The following is a 16,147-nucleotide window of genomic DNA, read 5'->3' as shown; positions in this document are numbered from 1 at the left end:
CTGTTACTTCAAAATGTGAATTTATTTGAGGTGTTTGTGTCTTTATAAGAATTTGTTTCATGTGATGATGATGGGGACCTGAAATGGATAGGAGACTGAAATCCTCAGTTCTCCAAAGCTTGCAGGAGGCTGAAGAGAGGTTGCTGAGATACCCGGACACTTCTGCCAAAAAAATAAGCGACAAAATTAAATAGTCACCAAGGATTTTTCTTGAAATACTAATAGAATTTATCTGCCAGAACTGCATTTAGCCATGATGGAATTGTTGCCATGACATGCTGTTGATGTTATGGAAACCAAAATACCCACTAAAGTCCTCTAGGAGAACCATGGGATTATTTTAACCTTTATTCCCTTTTTTTTCCGTGTTGAAATCTAATACAATGTGTCTTTTTTTAAACCTTTTGTCTGACGATGACACTATTTCAGGTGGTTTGCAAACAACCACCAAGTCGTCCTTGATCTTCAGCTTGGTATCTCCCAAAAATACAGCAGCTCTTGTACTGTGGCTGAGGGGATTTTTGCAGGAGCAACCTCCTCTCTTGCAGCTGACCACAGGATAAGGGTAAAGCCTTTATAAATCCTGGTCTACTCTTGGATGCAGACCGGTGGTCTATTTATTAATGCGGAAAGGTGACTATGGCAGGGATTGTGACTTTGCCCTGTCACAGAGCAGGAGCAGTTTTCTCCTCCCTGGGTATCGCAGGTTCCTGAGGGTGGTTGGGTGAGGGGCTGTAGCTGGTGGCTTCAGCTCTGGACAGCACAAGGGTGGGGAGTCCTTTGCCATCCCTCCATCAGGCTGGTGGCTTCAGAGTCCCTGGAGTCACCTGACTGAAGTCCCTGTTGCTCTTGGACTCGCTGGGTGCTGTCAGAGCATCACCTCTGCAGGGATTTTCTGTCCCCCAGCCCAGCTCCCTCTCTGTGCCCTCAAGTGGCCTCCTGTGCAGAGCAGATAAGCCCAGAGCTGCCCTGAAAATCAGAGAACACCCAGGTGCTTCTGGGAGAGGAAGACAGCATTTTTGCATTCCACCTTGTCTTTTGTTTGGGTTTTTTTAGGGCATTGCGCTAAATAATTGCTGTGGATGAAGATTTAGTTTGGAGGTCACCAGTACCGGTGCCATACCACCTATGATCCTCCAAGTTTCCGGGTCTTTGGCAGTTTAAGGGCCGGGAGTAAAAGTTTTTGTTTCTTTATGTATCCCATTATCCAAACTTTGTCATCTTTGTCCTCACCAGTCTTCCCCCATCCCTGCTGAGGCTCATCTGGTTCTCTGTACCTTACCCACCTTTCCCTGCTTCAGCTGATGCTTTGCAAAGCTTGAGGACTCATCCTGTAGTTTTCATCCCACAGGTCATGCTATTAAAGTTCTTTTCTACCTCTTTTTCCAGCTTTTGCTTACCCACCAAACCTCAGTTTCAAGGGCATGCTTTTATTGTTTTTTTAAAAATCGATAAAAAACCAAGATTGTGGCTGAAAAAATTAAAGAATTTGGAATACAATCGACTGGTAGGAGCTCAGGTGTTCAGTGAAGTCTATTTTCTCATGGGGTCCCTGGTGAGCTCAATGTCCCAGCAAATCTCAGCCTGCTCAGACTGAAAAACTGAATTTCATCAGGATAACGCATCCTGTGGAATGTTTGCCCAGCCATCCAAAGCTCCATAAATATTTAGGGAGGTCTATAGGGTTTACTGGTCCTGTGCAATAGGTGAAGAAATCCAGTAGTCTGGACTAAATTATGGTGGTGTTTCGTGGAAGGTATGATTTGATGGTCTTGGAGGTCTGGTCACTACCTTCAAACACCTCTGAATTTCACCTCATGATTCTGAGAAGCAGCAGCCCCCAGGGAACATGACACTTTAAAATGACTTTGGATATTTTGCTGAAATATTAGATTTAGAAAATAATGTGGGAGTGAATGAATTTTAAAAAACATCAATCTCAAATATTTAAATTTAAAATAAATTATGAAAAAGGGTCTCTCTCCTACTGCTTAGAACACTCTTCCTTTCCTTCCAGACAGGGTTTTTTCTGTATCTCATCTCTGGTTAGGCATTAACGCCTCTTTATTGCCTCAGAAGACAAAAGCCATGCATCAGAAGTCAGCCATTGAGGCCTGGGAGGCTGAGTTCAAATTTCTGTTTTCCTTGGAGATGGGAGAGCGGCTGCCCTCTGAGAAATGTTGCCGTCAGCTGCAGGCCACATGACCCGTGGAGAAAGAGCAAGCTGCACAAGTTATTGATTTATTATTTGGCAGAACGCCATCAAATGCAACTCATATCTGGGGGAAGAGGACGAGGCTTAGAGCACATAAATTATATTAATAAAAATCAATATGCCAAGAGCTGTTTAAATGGTATCAGCAGGGTAGGAAGATTTCAAGGCACATTAGGGGAATGAAGGACAACTCTGATCAGAGCTGTGCTAGGATGGCTTCAGGTTGGACATCAGGAGGAATTTCTTCATGGAAAGGGTGGTCAGGCACTGGAACTGCCCAGAAGGTGGTGGAATCCCCATCCCTGGAGATGTCCAGGGAATGCCTGGACATGCCACACTCAGTGCTCTGGGCTCGTGATGAGGTGGGGATCAGGCACAAATTGGACTCGATGGTCTGGGAGGTCTTTTCCAAGCTCACTGATTCTGGGATCCATTGTCAGTCCCCCAGAGCTTTGTCTTGTGTCCTTCAGCATCCTTGAGTCCATGGATGTGTTGTGGCTGGGACTGGGGCTGGGGGGCTTCATTTGCTACCCTCTTGCTTCTGGGTTTCTTTAGATGATGAACAGTAAATACATAAATATAATATATAATGTATAACATGTAATAGCATATATTCTAATCTATTATTTATATATCCTCTGATATCATAGGATAGATTGAATTGGAAAGGATCTGAAAGATCTTCCAGTTCCAACTCTCCTCATATGTAATTTCCTACCCTTTAATTTAATCCCGGTGCAGAGAAGTGCTGCAAGCCCATCCTTCATCCTGTGCTCCTTGCTGTAACTCTCCAAATCACAGGTGCTTGCTCCCAGTGTCCTTATCCCTCTCCCAAGTCACCATGTTCTCTTGAACTTTTTTCCTCTCCTCTGAGCTGGTTCCTTCCTTTTTCCAGGTAGATGATGCTTTCTGCTGATTGTGGTTCCTGCTCAGATATATTGGCTAAATAAATGTGCAGACTATGTCAGGGATAAAAAATTTTACTTATTAATGGTGCAAAAAAGGTTTGAAGTGCCAGGACAAGGGGGAATGGCTTCCCATGGGGAGCAATGGCTTCCCACTGCCAGAGGGCAGGGTCAGATGGGATATTGGAAAGAAACTCTTCCCTGTGAGGGTGGTGAGGCCCTAGCAGAGGCTGCCCAGAGCAGCTATCCCTGGAAGTGTTCAAGGACAGGTCAGACAGGGCTTGGAGCAACTTGAGCTAGTGAAGGTGTCCACAAGATCTTGGATACAGAAGATCTTTAAGGTCTCTTCCATCCAACCATTCTGTGTTTCTGTTAGTGGATTTTCATAGGACAGAGTTGTGCAATGTGACCTCTCCTCTTAAGCAAGATGATGAGCCAGAAATCTTTAAAAGCATCTGAAATTATTCAACCAATGTAAAAATAGTCTTGTTGTGGCAGGACTGCAATTATGACTGTGTTGGTTGACACAAGTATGGAGTGGGACTGGAAGGGGGAGAAGATGCTCAGCCTCAAAGACCAGTCTGGTGCTCACTATGACCACTGTGCAGGTTCCTTCGTATCTTCTAACTCTGACCCATCTTTCAAGGTGCTGACAGATGCAGATACAGATACTTCTTTTCCTCTATAATTTTGATCACAAGAAATTAAAGGAATTGATCCACCAGCAGATCACATAACAATGTTAAGCTTGTGTTTCTCCTGGCTGTGTAAGGGCAGCTTGGGAAGAAAATGCTTCCACAGAGGGAGCCCATGGGATCATAGCAATGTATGTGCTGCCAGCTGAACCATGCAAACACAATTCTGCCCATTTTGAGAGCAAAAAACAATTTATGATTGCAACCCTGTTGCCACTGAAGTTCAGGGAGCTGATTTGAGCTCAGAGCATGGATGGTGTGAAACTGGCACATGATTTTCTGGGCTGAACCTGTTGGTTTAAAACACTTTCATGATACAGAGTCCAAATTCCAATAAATTCAAATCTGGCTATGTACAGCAGCGGGGAGGTTATCAGTGGGTGAAGCATCAGCTTCAGAATAAAACCAATTTCACATGGTATTTGCTGAGGAGCTGCTGAAATAGTCACCTGGAAGGAGACCATCTCAAGGAGGACCTTGGCTTCAAGGGAATGTTCATCAGCTCCCCTGCACTGCCTCATGTTACCATGGACAGAGGGGGCCTTAAAATCTGTTTATAGATCATGCATTCATAGAGAACATGGTTAAGTATTTATGTTTGTTGTGTCTGTGAGCACATGGCAAAAAATACATATGTTATATATTTCTATTTTTGTCTGCATCTATAAATGCCTTTTCTGCTGAACTTGAGAACATAAAAATCCTCATTCCTAAATAAAACCATCAGCCTCAACATCTTTTCCTGGAGGGATGTCGGGAACCCGAGGCATCCACCCTGTCTGCAGCACAAGCATGCTAAGGACCAGACATTGGTCTCACTCATTTAGGAACTTTCCACATCCCATGGATTTAACTCATTTTAATCAGCAGTTTATGCTGAGATAATTCTGCTGGGCCTGGCTCACAGTGCTCATTTGCTGAATAAGCAATTGATCCTCCATGGGATGGGTTCATGTCCGGATAGATGAATCCTTAGGGGAGAGATTTTCTCACACCATTTCCAGCTGTGGACAAACTTTTCCAAGCTCCCCAGGATGGATTTTAGGATGCAAATGTGTCCATACATAATCAGAGAAGAGCTTTTTTGAGGTTTAGCTCCTTCAATTTTTCATATAACCTTTTTAACATACAATACAAAAATATTTTGGGATTATTTTAAAATGGAGAGTTCAGCTAGGAATGGAGAGAGATGTGGAAGAGGGGTTAATTCCTAGTTTCTCACTTTGCAAAGAAGCCTGAAGCTGAGGCAGATGGTGTTCAAGGCAAGAAGAGAAGAATTTCACACCCTTCTGTTTAGTCGGGAATTTTTATGCCAAATATATACATTTAGACATCCAAAAGTGGCTGGTTGTTGATTGTGAGGCTCTGGATTACAGGAGATTTCATGACAGGAGCGTAATGGGCAATGGTCCCACATGGAGTTACACTGGGGAAAGGGATTTTTCACTATATTTCTCACTTTAATCTGGAAATTTTTGTTGTGTAAACAAGGTTTTTCTGTGTCTCAGTAGGGAAAGGCTGGAGTAGATAAACTCCTGGGTCTGGTCTAGCTCTTCCTGGGAGGAGGTGAATGGGTTGGTGGACATTTCTGCTGCTCTTGGGGTTTGTGAATCTTATTTTTGGGGCAGTTTCTCAATTCTCACTGTGACTAATAGCAGAATCCCTGTGGGATAAGACAACTGCCTCCAGGGCACTGAAACACTGAGGGATTTTCAGGGCTTTTGGCTTGCAGGATGTGTGGATGGATGCCCAAAGCCCTCCAGACCTCTTTAAATCATGGGAAAATTTCTATTTTTGATATCCCATGATACAGCAACAAATTTCACATATCATGGTAAAACCTTTATCTTTAGGTGGGACTTTTTACCATCTTTTTATTTGAATTTCCTAAACCCTGAGTTTTGTGCTTTTACACAGATGGGGAATTTATTATGGTTTTTATTTTGTATTTTTATCATGTCTCCTGTTTTGTTTAATCTCTGAATTTCCTCTTCTCTGATGTTTTTCAAGCCCCTGGTCCCTCCCTCCTCATACCACATGATTGTGGGGAGTGGCAGCACCCAGGGACCATGATACTCCAAAGAGAGTTTTGATATCTTATTTAGATATCATATTTATCACAGATATCATATCTAGATAAGTGTATCTAGATAAGTGTGAGTTTAAAAATAATGTTTAACTTTTTCTCCCCTGGTTGTGCTTTTTAGCATTTGGGTTTAGTGATGACTGTGGCTGAATACAGAGGAATTGATGATCATATGGGGAAGTGTAAAGACATTTTCCAGCATCTCCAGAATTTTGTTGGACTTGTGGGTGTTTTCTCCCACTCAGGATAAAGGAACCTTTAATTCCACCCTGAATTAGAGTGTTTTGGTTTGGTTTAGCACTGAAAGTCCTGATAACAGAAATGGTCCAACACTCCTGTAGCGATAACAGGACTTGGTTCTCAACATCTCCAACTATAAAATTACAGGATATTTCTGTTCCTAGCAGGAGGGTTTCCATCAGCCCAGTTGGGAAGGTTTTCCTGATGCTCAGCATGTGTGTTTTAATTTTAAATTCATTATTCTGTGCCATGGGCAGCGTTCATGCTCTAGGTCAGTGTAGGCAGGCAGAGTTTCTCCTCCTTAACAGAGCTTTAACAGCTCCCTCTTTCCTAGAGTTCCAGTAATTTTCCTACTTAAATATGTTGGATATTCTACCCCATTCTGTTTGTCTGATACCCCAGATTTTACATGCTACTTTGCCTCAGCTGACACTGCATGGGAGTAAATATTTACTCTCTTATTCCATGTGCATTTCAAAGTCTGCATCCCCACTTAATATCTTCTTTTAATATAGCTGAACATCATCAACTGTGTTTTATTCAGATCCCTTCAGTGACCCCAGGCTGCCTTACTGCCAGTGTGTCTCTCCATGCTTAGGGCAGCAAAGCCATTTCTGAATTCCCACTTGGGAAGCAGGAATCTCCTTGTGGAGTCCATACAGGTCACCTGGAGAACAATCTGTAGCACCTTACCCAAGAATTAAATGAAAATATGGAGCTACTGGACTCTAAAAAAAACCCTAATGCCTTTTTTCAGTTCTTTGCTCCATTTCTTTTGCTGAGTCTGGGAGCTCAGTGCTCTTCTCCCCAGTGAACTTGCCTTGCTCTTCTTTCCAACAGACCAGGGATGGGAGGAATAAATCCTCATGTTTTTATTGCAAGTAAGGATGCCAGAACTGGGGCTCTGTGGACTTCACTGCAGTAGAAACTTTTGCAGATGGTGGTAATGTCAACAATTTGGTTCTTAATGTAAAGATGATCTTCCAGGAATAGGACACTTGAATGTGCCCCTAGACATAACTTAGTTTTAAATCAAGATACAAATTTAAGTTGATTTTTAATCAACCTCTGGCTTGAGGAGATTTTGTTTGAATGGACTGAAAGTGTTTTATGTTGTTTTTATCTTATTAAATGAAAACCTCATATTGTTTGAATGGAATTCCCTAATAGTCAGTGCTCTGGGACCCTGTGTCTGTCAAAGGATGGCAGAGGCTTTGTTATCATTCTCAGAGATGAAGGAATATTTTGGAGGTAGCTTTGAAGAATACCTCCTGAATTCTGCAGGAAGATGGTCTTTAGAAGACAAATACAGGAATCATATGGATTATTAACAACTGCAATTTAATCAAGTTTAATAGACAGCAGTCATTTTATCCTATAGCTTCTATCTTCCTGTGGACAATCTGCAGGGTGTTCTAAAGACCAGCAAATGCCCCAGAAATTGTATCAACCATCCCAAAGCCATAATTGTATCTCTTGATCTGAGATCCTGAAGGCAACCAAACAAAGAACTGGAAAAATGCTAGGAAAAAAGGAATAAGGGGGATTTATTTCCGTTTAAGCTTTGGAGCAGTTGCTCTGGAATAGTTCCTGCTGCCTGTCTTGAAATGAGAGCAAATCAGTGAATTATTGTGGAAAAGTTTTTTTGTTGAGGGCTTGAATCCCTCTTCTCATTTGGCCAGAGTGGGAACAGGTTGTGTTGGGGATGGAAGGGAGGGAGGAACCCCAGAGCCTGGGAGTGTTTCTGACCCAACCCAGAGAAAAAAGGAGCAGAGGAGGGAGAATTAGCCAAAATCCTGCAGCTGAAGAAAACTAGGCCAGGAGGGACCTGATGACTGACCATCAGGTCTGTGGAACAGCTGAAAATGAGAAATAGAGACCTTGAACTCTGGTCTTTTTTGGTCATTTACCAGACTATTTTTTAAAACTCCATATCTAGCATTGCCGATCAGTGCCTTTGCACTGATCTCAGCAGCAGTATAAGTTTTTTATGTGGCCAGAGGAGTTTCACAGCACATTTGCTGTGCAGCTGCTGAATGTCCCATGTGGGATTATGGGCATCTAGAGGCCTTCTAGAGCAAAGCGGTGGTTTCTCAGCTTGGATGTGTGGATACGCAAAACTGTACATGATTTATGGGGTTTTGGGGAGAAAAAAAACGAAAAACCCCCTAACAAGTATTTCAACAAAGAGTGATGATAATAAATATATAAGTCTGGTAACATCAGCCTGTCAACACTGAAATAATACTGCTCTTGGCTCATCACGCCGAGGTTTTATGGCTTTCTGCATGCTCCTGACCAGTCTTGAGCTGGCAAAGCTGGGCCTAATGGACCCTGCAATCCATTAAGGGGCTGTTGGAAGCGGGCAGTTGATGGATGGTGCTGACTCCCAGTGACTTTCTGGGAAGTCCCTCAGGAGCAGCTTATGCCTGCTCTGTAATACACAGCCTACAATTGCTGGATAGAAACTTTTTCCTGGCTTGCACTGAAAATGCCACAATTGCCTACAGTTCAGCAGGGACTTGAGAATGTTGTGAGGTGCTGCTGTGTTCTGGTTGCTCAGCAAGAACTGAAAGTAAGATTAAAAAACAAAAGGAGAAAACAAAATTCATAATGCAGAGCCATTCCTTATTTTCAGGATTTTTTTTTCCCAATGGGATGTTGTATACTTGGATCCCAAAGGCTTTAGGCATGTTAAAAACTCCTTCTAAGCTAGCATACTTCTGTATTTGTCTGTATTGTTGTTGATTATACGTCTCCAGTATTGAATTCAAGTCCTTCTAGGGATTGTTTTTGCAAAAATTTCCTTGTGAAATGTCTCAAAGCTCTTCAGGCTCTTTATTTCTAAGAATATCTGTGGAGTTCATGTTAATTTTGGATGAGGATAGACATACTTTTTTTAAAGTTGTTTGCTCATATTAAAATTAAAGGCAGATGCAACAATAATAATCTGATTATTACTAGAAAGATGCATCCTATTAGGATTTTGAAACCTGTTTCCTTTCCATCTTCAATTCTGTTGTCAGTATGTCCTGTGATAGAGAAGTAAAAAGGCAGCTGGATCAGCAGGACTTTGTCCAACATATGGAGTAAGGTGCATGGTCTGATATCTCTGTTTAGACAGTGAGTCACAATTCCTCAAACATATGATAAAAATTATTATTTTTAAACGACTTTCATTTAGATACCCTCAAGTAATTTCTGCATAAGACTTCTTGAAGTAATCCAGTTGCAAGTATGTCTCAGAGGAGATAACCTTTACAGGAGAGCAAGGGTTAGAGCTGTTTTGGTGGAAAATGAATAGCATCTTTTTGCCTCAGCTTGAATTTGAGGGCAGTTACTGTAGAGGGTGATGGTTCTGCTGGTCCTGGAGCAGTGGCTTTGTATAGCTGAAAGTCTCTTTGTTAGCCCATTCAACACCAGCCACTAAGAGTGGGAGATACAGAATAACAGAGCCCAGCAAAGCAGGAAAGGGAGGTTTACTGCTTTTTCTGTGTAATTAGTAGTTGTACCACAATTTCCTTCCAGCAACTGAATACTAAATAATAATCAATGCAAATTGTGTGACACTGATGGGTGGGAAGTTCCACACACCCCAATCACCTGCACTGGGAACCCCAAAACCCCCCAGATCCCAAAGCATGGGAAGCAGGAGAATCTGCCCTTCTACCCTACTCAGGTGAGACCCCACCTTCTGAACTGCCTCCAGCCAGGGGATCCAACATCAGAAAGATGTGGAACTCCTGGATAGAGTCCAGAGGGGGCCATGCAGATGCTCTCCCAGGCTGGGAGAGCTGGGGGTGCTCACCTGGAGAAGAGAAGGCTCCAGGGAGACCTCAGAGTTCCTACCAGTGCCTGAAGGGGCTCCAGGAGAGCTGGAGAGGGACTGGGGACAAGGACAAGGACAAGGACAAGGAGGACTGGCTTCCCACTGCCAGAGGACAGGATTAGATGGGGTATTGGGAAGGAATTGATCCCTGTGAGGGAGGTGAGGCCCTGGCACAGGTTGCCCAGAAAAGCTGTGACTGCCCCATCCCTGGAAGTGTTCAAGGCCAAGTTAGACAGGGCTTGGAGCACGCTGGCTAGTGAAAGTTGTTGCTGCCCAGGGCAAGGGGTGGAACAAGAAGAGCTTTAAGGTCTCTTCCAACCCAAACTGTGCTGTGATTTAGAAGCAATCCAGGAAAAGGAAAGGGGCAGTCCACAAATGCTAGACATCCTTGGCAGGCTTGGGCTCCACAACAGCCACCCTGTGTCCAAACAAACATCTGGTGCATCTGAAATTGGGAAATGCTCTGTGGTTCGCTTTGTTTCAGGTTGTTCCAGAGGTTCTTTATCCTTTTCTTTGGAATCACAAAATTCGAAATGTTGATGGAATATTTGTAGGAGAGATGTCTGTTTTGGTAAACAGTGTATAGTTTCCACAAAACTCTTTGGATTTTGTCTTTTATTTTTTCTTACACCAAATCATCATTATGTCATCAGTGGGGCTTTTTTTTCAGGAGGAATATAGAGCAGAAGGAATTAGCTGGCACAACATTGACTACATAGACAACTCGAGCTGCATCAACCTGATCAGCAAGAAGCCAACGGGGCTGCTCCATCTGCTGGATGAGGAAAGCAAGTGAGTAGGAAAATGCTGGCTTTGGAAATGAGATTTGCTTCTTCTGTTAAAATGAGTTTATACTCCAGTTTTCTGGGGAAGAAAAAAAAAAAAAAAACCTTCCCAGAAAGGTGCTAATAGCTTTCTGGGCTGATTGGTGTTTCTAATGTTGCTTTTGAGGTGGCAACACACAGAGTGGAGAATCAGCCAGCTGAGCAAAAAGCCCTAAAAAATAATAATTAAAATTCCTTTCCAGAATTTCTTCCATTAAAGGGAAGGGAAAAGCTTTCCTTTGCTTCTCTCTTCATTTCTTTCCCTGTCTCTTGGGATGTGATGGTGCTGAGCCCAAGTACATGAGTTAAAGCAGGATGTGTAGGTGCTGTTATTGAGATATAAGGTGGACTTAGCAATTTACTGGTAAAAACTGAGCTAGAGTGAAGTGAGAGCACTTGTCTATAGGGGCTGCATTTCCACTAGGTTTCATGGGCATCAGGCACTTAGCTCAGATTTGCATAGTTGGTTGCATTCATCTGTCTCGGGAGAAGTTCTGGATGAGCATTTGGCGTCTGGGACTGCTTTGGTGTGCAGACTTTGGAGCAGAACAGTTCTCCCATCAGATGCTCGTGCCAGTTTCCTCCATGTGAAAGGCAGGGAAAGCCAGGTAGTTTTGTTGAGGTCACCTCAGATCCACATGACCAGGGGGCATGTGGGCTTCTCCCACATCATTTGCCTTGCAGATTTCTCCTGCACTTCTTGTATTGTTGACAAGAGACCAGCAGTGATGGTCTCCCAGTGATATTGTACCGGGATAAAACAAATTGGGTAAAGCTGTGAAATACATCCCCTGCTGCAGATTTCCATGAAGTTTGAGGATGGAGGGTTTACTTTCTCTTAACAAGAGGGTCTGCTGAAGCACACACAGAAGTGGAAACTCAGAATGTCTCTGTTTTCCCTTTTGTGGCCAAGAAAGAAGTGGAAAAGTTTTCTCGTTGGGTTTACAGCTTCTTCCTTTCGATTCTCTCCACTCAGTTTTCCTCAAGCCACAAACCAGACACTGCTGGACAAATTCAAGCGGCAACACGAAGGGAACTCCTACATTGAATTCCCAGCAGTGATGGAGCCAGCTTTCATCATCAAACACTATGCAGGCAAAGTGAAGTACGGAGTCAAGGTTTGTCACCCAGCTGTTCCCCGAGAGTTGCTTTCATCTAAATCTGGGATTGGGAAGGAAAGCCCCAGAGGTTCCGCAGAGATGTTTTGGAGAGGATTTGGCCCAAGAAGATGGGAGAGTCAGGAGAGAAGTGTTTGGAGAAATGCAAAGGTGGTAGGAGCAGGATTAGGGTTAGGGTTACAGGTTTAGTTACAGGTTTAGTGCTACACCTCAACGACAAGTTAAAATTGGATGTCTGGTGGCCCCTCTGGGCTTGGTTTGTGTAGAAAACCTAATGTTTTTCTCATCATTAGCCACTTCTAATACCTGCTATGTGTGCTTAAGTCTCAACATCCCACTTCCACAGGTACTTTCTGGAATCCACGTGAATGATTCCAAAGTGTGACCCTATTTCTGTTCATGCCAGTTAGTAGCAGAAGGAATTCCAGTAGCCAGATGAGCCAGTGTGAGAAACAGCCTTGGGATTTGCAGCTGCAAATTTCTCATTGTGTTTCTGATGCAATAAATGCACGTGATAAGCATCAGAGATGACGGTCATACAGAGGTATCTGATATGGGAGGAGGAGAGAAAAAGAAACAGGATTCAATAGCTGTGCTGGCCCAGAAGATCCTACCTGGAGTATCAAGTGGATATTGTTTATTTTCCTCTCTTCCCCTTCCCTAGGATTTCCGAGAGAAGAACACGGATCACATGCGCCCAGACATTGTTGCTCTGCTGCGGAGCAGCAAGAACGCCTTTATCTGTGGCATGATTGGGATTGATCCCGTGGCTGTTTTCCGCTGGGCTGTCCTGAGGGCCTTTTTCAGGGCCATGGTTGCCTTTAGGGAGGCTGGAAAACGATACGTGGAGAAGAAAACTGGTATGTGTGCCCATCACCTTGTCCTGGAGCCTGTGTTTCAGCAGCAATTTGGGTCTAATGTGCTATTACCCTGTTTTAAGTAGCCCGACTTATTAGGAGTTTTGAATCTATTAGGAAACTCATTGAAATAACAATTTATTTTTTTTTTTTGCAAAAGCCACATTTAACAGTTCATCTGGATTTTAGCATATCATAAGGAAATATTTTCACTTTACTGCTGCTTTAAATTTTCATTTTTGTAGGATGCATGGATATAAAACCCCAAGTCATTCAAACAGAGACATATAAATTATCCAGCAAAAAAGACTTTTTTTTTTTTTAATAATTTTTGAACTGTGAGTTACATCTGGAAACAAAAAAAGCAATAAATCTTCCTATCATTTTCCAAGCTGTTCACTCTTTCAGCTGCAGGAGAGCATGTCTCTTGTCTAGCAAAATTCATCTGGATGGCTTTGCAGTCATCCAGAACCACATAGCACAGGGGCATTAAATTAGGAAAGTGATGGTGCATCATCATGCTGTGGCAGGCAAGACCTGACTGTGCTTTTAGACCATTTCTCTGCATAAAACAATTTTGGAAGGATGGGTACAAGCGATTACTATTCATTTCTGGGCACGAGAGGGCTTGAAATCCGTGATGGAATTAGAGCCTCAGCAGGGAAAATGTCAGCTGGGTTAAAATTAAACGCAGAGCTGCACCATGAATTACTTTGTAATCAGTGGGGTTTGCATCATGGAGAGTGAGGGAGCCCGGGACAAGGACCATAGGGATGCAAACTCTTCAAGCAGAAAGAATAATTTTCTTGGGAGCAAATCCCAAGAAGAGCAGGAAGCAAAAAAATCAACTTTCAGCTCTTGAGGTTCTTCCTCTGACTCCTCTCAGATGCAGTGTAAGAGAAGAGCTGATTCTCATGAGCCTGGGTCTGGCACATCAAGGCAGCATTTTTGGACAGGGTAACCAAAGAAAGAGATGGCAAAGATGTTTGGCGCTGGGAGAAAGGCCACTCCAAAGGGATGGCTTGCAAAATCCATCTTTGCATTTTCATCTTGCATAAACCCCAGGCTGAACTCAAATGGGGTAATCCAGAAGATAAGAAAAAATCATTCAATCTCAGGAAGTAAAAGCTGATTTCAAGCCCTGCTTTGCTTTCTGTGTCTCTGGCAACTGGTCCTGCACACTGCCATGCTCGTCTCCTCACTCCCACTTTTCTGTCCACAGTTTGTAGCAGTAACTTGCTTATATTTCTCTTACTATATATCAATATATAGATATGATTAGATAGATGGATAAGTGGATGAGTCCAGGACGTCTTAAGACAATTCTGAGACTTAATTCTTGCACCACGCACCACCTTCTCTTTCCATACCAAAATTAACTAACACATGGTGATGGCTGAATTTCTAAACCTTTTCATGGTGCTCCTCCATTATCTGTCCATGTCCTTTATCCTGTGTTCAGATTGCTTTGTGCTTTGTACCCTCTGGATTTTGAGTCAAAGAAAAAGAAAACCCTCAGAAAGCCAGACAAAGTTTGTATTAAACTTACCAACAATCCTCAGATCATTTATACCCTGAGCTTTTATATGCACCAAGTTGGGAAAACGTCATGAGAAAGTCTCCACTCTACAGGCAACACCACTGGGAAGTGATTACCTAAATTTATATTCCATACTGAGATACACATTATCTGTAGGAAAAACTTAGTCTACAAACAGTGGCAGAGCTGCAATCACTGTCCTTGCCCTCTTTGGAGAGCTGCCCACCATGTCCAGGCATGACCATCCAGCCATCCAGCTGGACAGGCCTTGAAGCAACCTGTAGTGGAAGGTGTCCCTGCCCAACTCAAAACCCTTCTGGGATTCTGACTTTGCCCAGTCACACCTAGCAAGGTGAGATCAGTAGCAGTGTTTTCATTGTGTTTTTGCTGGTGTGACCTTACACCCATCCCCTATTCTGTTCTCCTCCTCCAAAATCCTGTCACCAAAGCAGGTGTCTGATGAAGAGGTGGACATGGGCAGAAGGCTCAGCCAGTGTCAGGACAGTGTGACGGGCTGGTGTAGCATGATGCATCCACTGCCAGATGCTGGAATTCCCATCTCTCCAAAATAATGCAGAAAAGCCCCAAACTGATGCTTTGCATCTATGGCAGAAAACATTTGTGAGTTATCAAAGGATCACTAAAATTCTCCCATCTTGATAGAAGCAGAGAACCAAAGGCAGCACATGTTTGAGGTTTATTTTGTTTTCTATCAAACCTTGATGGCTTTAATTAGCCTGATTTGAACATCTATCTGCCCACAGATGTGGAGCTTCTGACAAAATGATGGTAGAGTAAGAAAAACCTCTCTCACACAGTCATCCACATGCACACCCTTAATATTCACAGATATTTTTTCAAGATGTGCTGCCCATTCATGGTTTCTGAGGTCCTTTCCCCATCCATCATCCAGCTGAAGTGAGGGAGCAGGGAAACATCCAAAACGTGCTTCTTTTAATTAAAGGCTCTTTGCACTCTTTGTCTGAACCCCAGCTGGATCTCTCGTGCTTTTACGCTTGCAGTACCCAACAGGGATTTACTGAAAAAATCCCTGGCTTATGTTTAAGCAGCTCTGCGAAATTCTTCTCTGCTGCCTTTTCCACATCATCCTTTTGACTGTCTCCTCCATGCCAAGTAGATGCTTCTGGAAGGATAATCAGCATTTTTCCTTGCTAGTTTTAGGGACTCTTCTTTTTTTTTGTGCTCCTGATACCCTCCTAGTGCAGCTTTTGGTGATTGTGTGATTGTGCTTGTTAACTTGAAGGTGAAGAGCAGCAAAGTGGTATGAATTTTCTTTGGTACCTTTGTGTTCTACCCGAGTGATGCTTCTGCTTGTGGTGCTGTCAGCTCTCCTCGAATGAAAGATGCCAGGATTGGGCAAGCTGCACTTAGCTGAAGGGTGGAACTCTTCAATAATTTGATTTTTAATTATTTTTATTACTAAGTTTATCAATGAGGATTGAGTGGTCCAATAGAACTGCGTGTTAGAACTGGATTTGTTTGTGAACTTGGATTAAAGGAACACTGTTAAGCTTTTTAGGGAATATTGGAATTATTGGAATTCCTAAATATTTGGAAATATTTAGGAATATTGGCTGATTGACTTTTTTTGCTGTCATCAATACACATTTATTATGAAAGACCCTCTGATTCTTAGCAAAAACTTAATGGAAAAAATGGTGCTCTTCATACAAGCTAGGCTGCGGAGACTTGGTTTTGCTGGACCTAAATCCTTGCTCTGATGAGGGTTCTGTGATATTGAGGTTGTGCCTGCCCTCGATGGGCCCTGCAGTTGGATTTGGCCAACAAGGGTTGCTCTTTGGGTAATTCCTTCCTAA

At 43.0% G+C, this 16,147-nt stretch overlaps 1 protein-coding gene across 8 annotated transcripts in view; it reads left to right on the top strand.

The window, feature by feature from the left end:
• MYO9A (myosin IXA) overlaps positions 1–16,147 on the top strand; it is a 174,013-nt gene that overhangs the window by 114,346 nt on the left and 43,520 nt on the right. For all 8 annotated transcript variants that reach the window (XM_033070562.1, XM_033070564.1, XM_033070559.1 and 5 more), the window contains 3 exons: positions 10,641–10,762; positions 11,771–11,912; positions 12,577–12,772. In XM_033070562.1, the coding sequence (XP_032926453.1) occupies positions 10,641–10,762; positions 11,771–11,912; positions 12,577–12,772 (460 nt within the window). The remainder of the gene's footprint in view (positions 1–10,640; positions 10,763–11,770; positions 11,913–12,576; positions 12,773–16,147) is intronic.

This window comes from Catharus ustulatus, chromosome 12, assembly GCF_009819885.2.
Source record: "Catharus ustulatus isolate bCatUst1 chromosome 12, bCatUst1.pri.v2, whole genome shotgun sequence".
Taxonomy (NCBI): Eukaryota; Metazoa; Chordata; class Aves; order Passeriformes; family Turdidae; genus Catharus; species Catharus ustulatus.
This window is presented reverse-complemented; position numbering and strand designations above follow the sequence as displayed.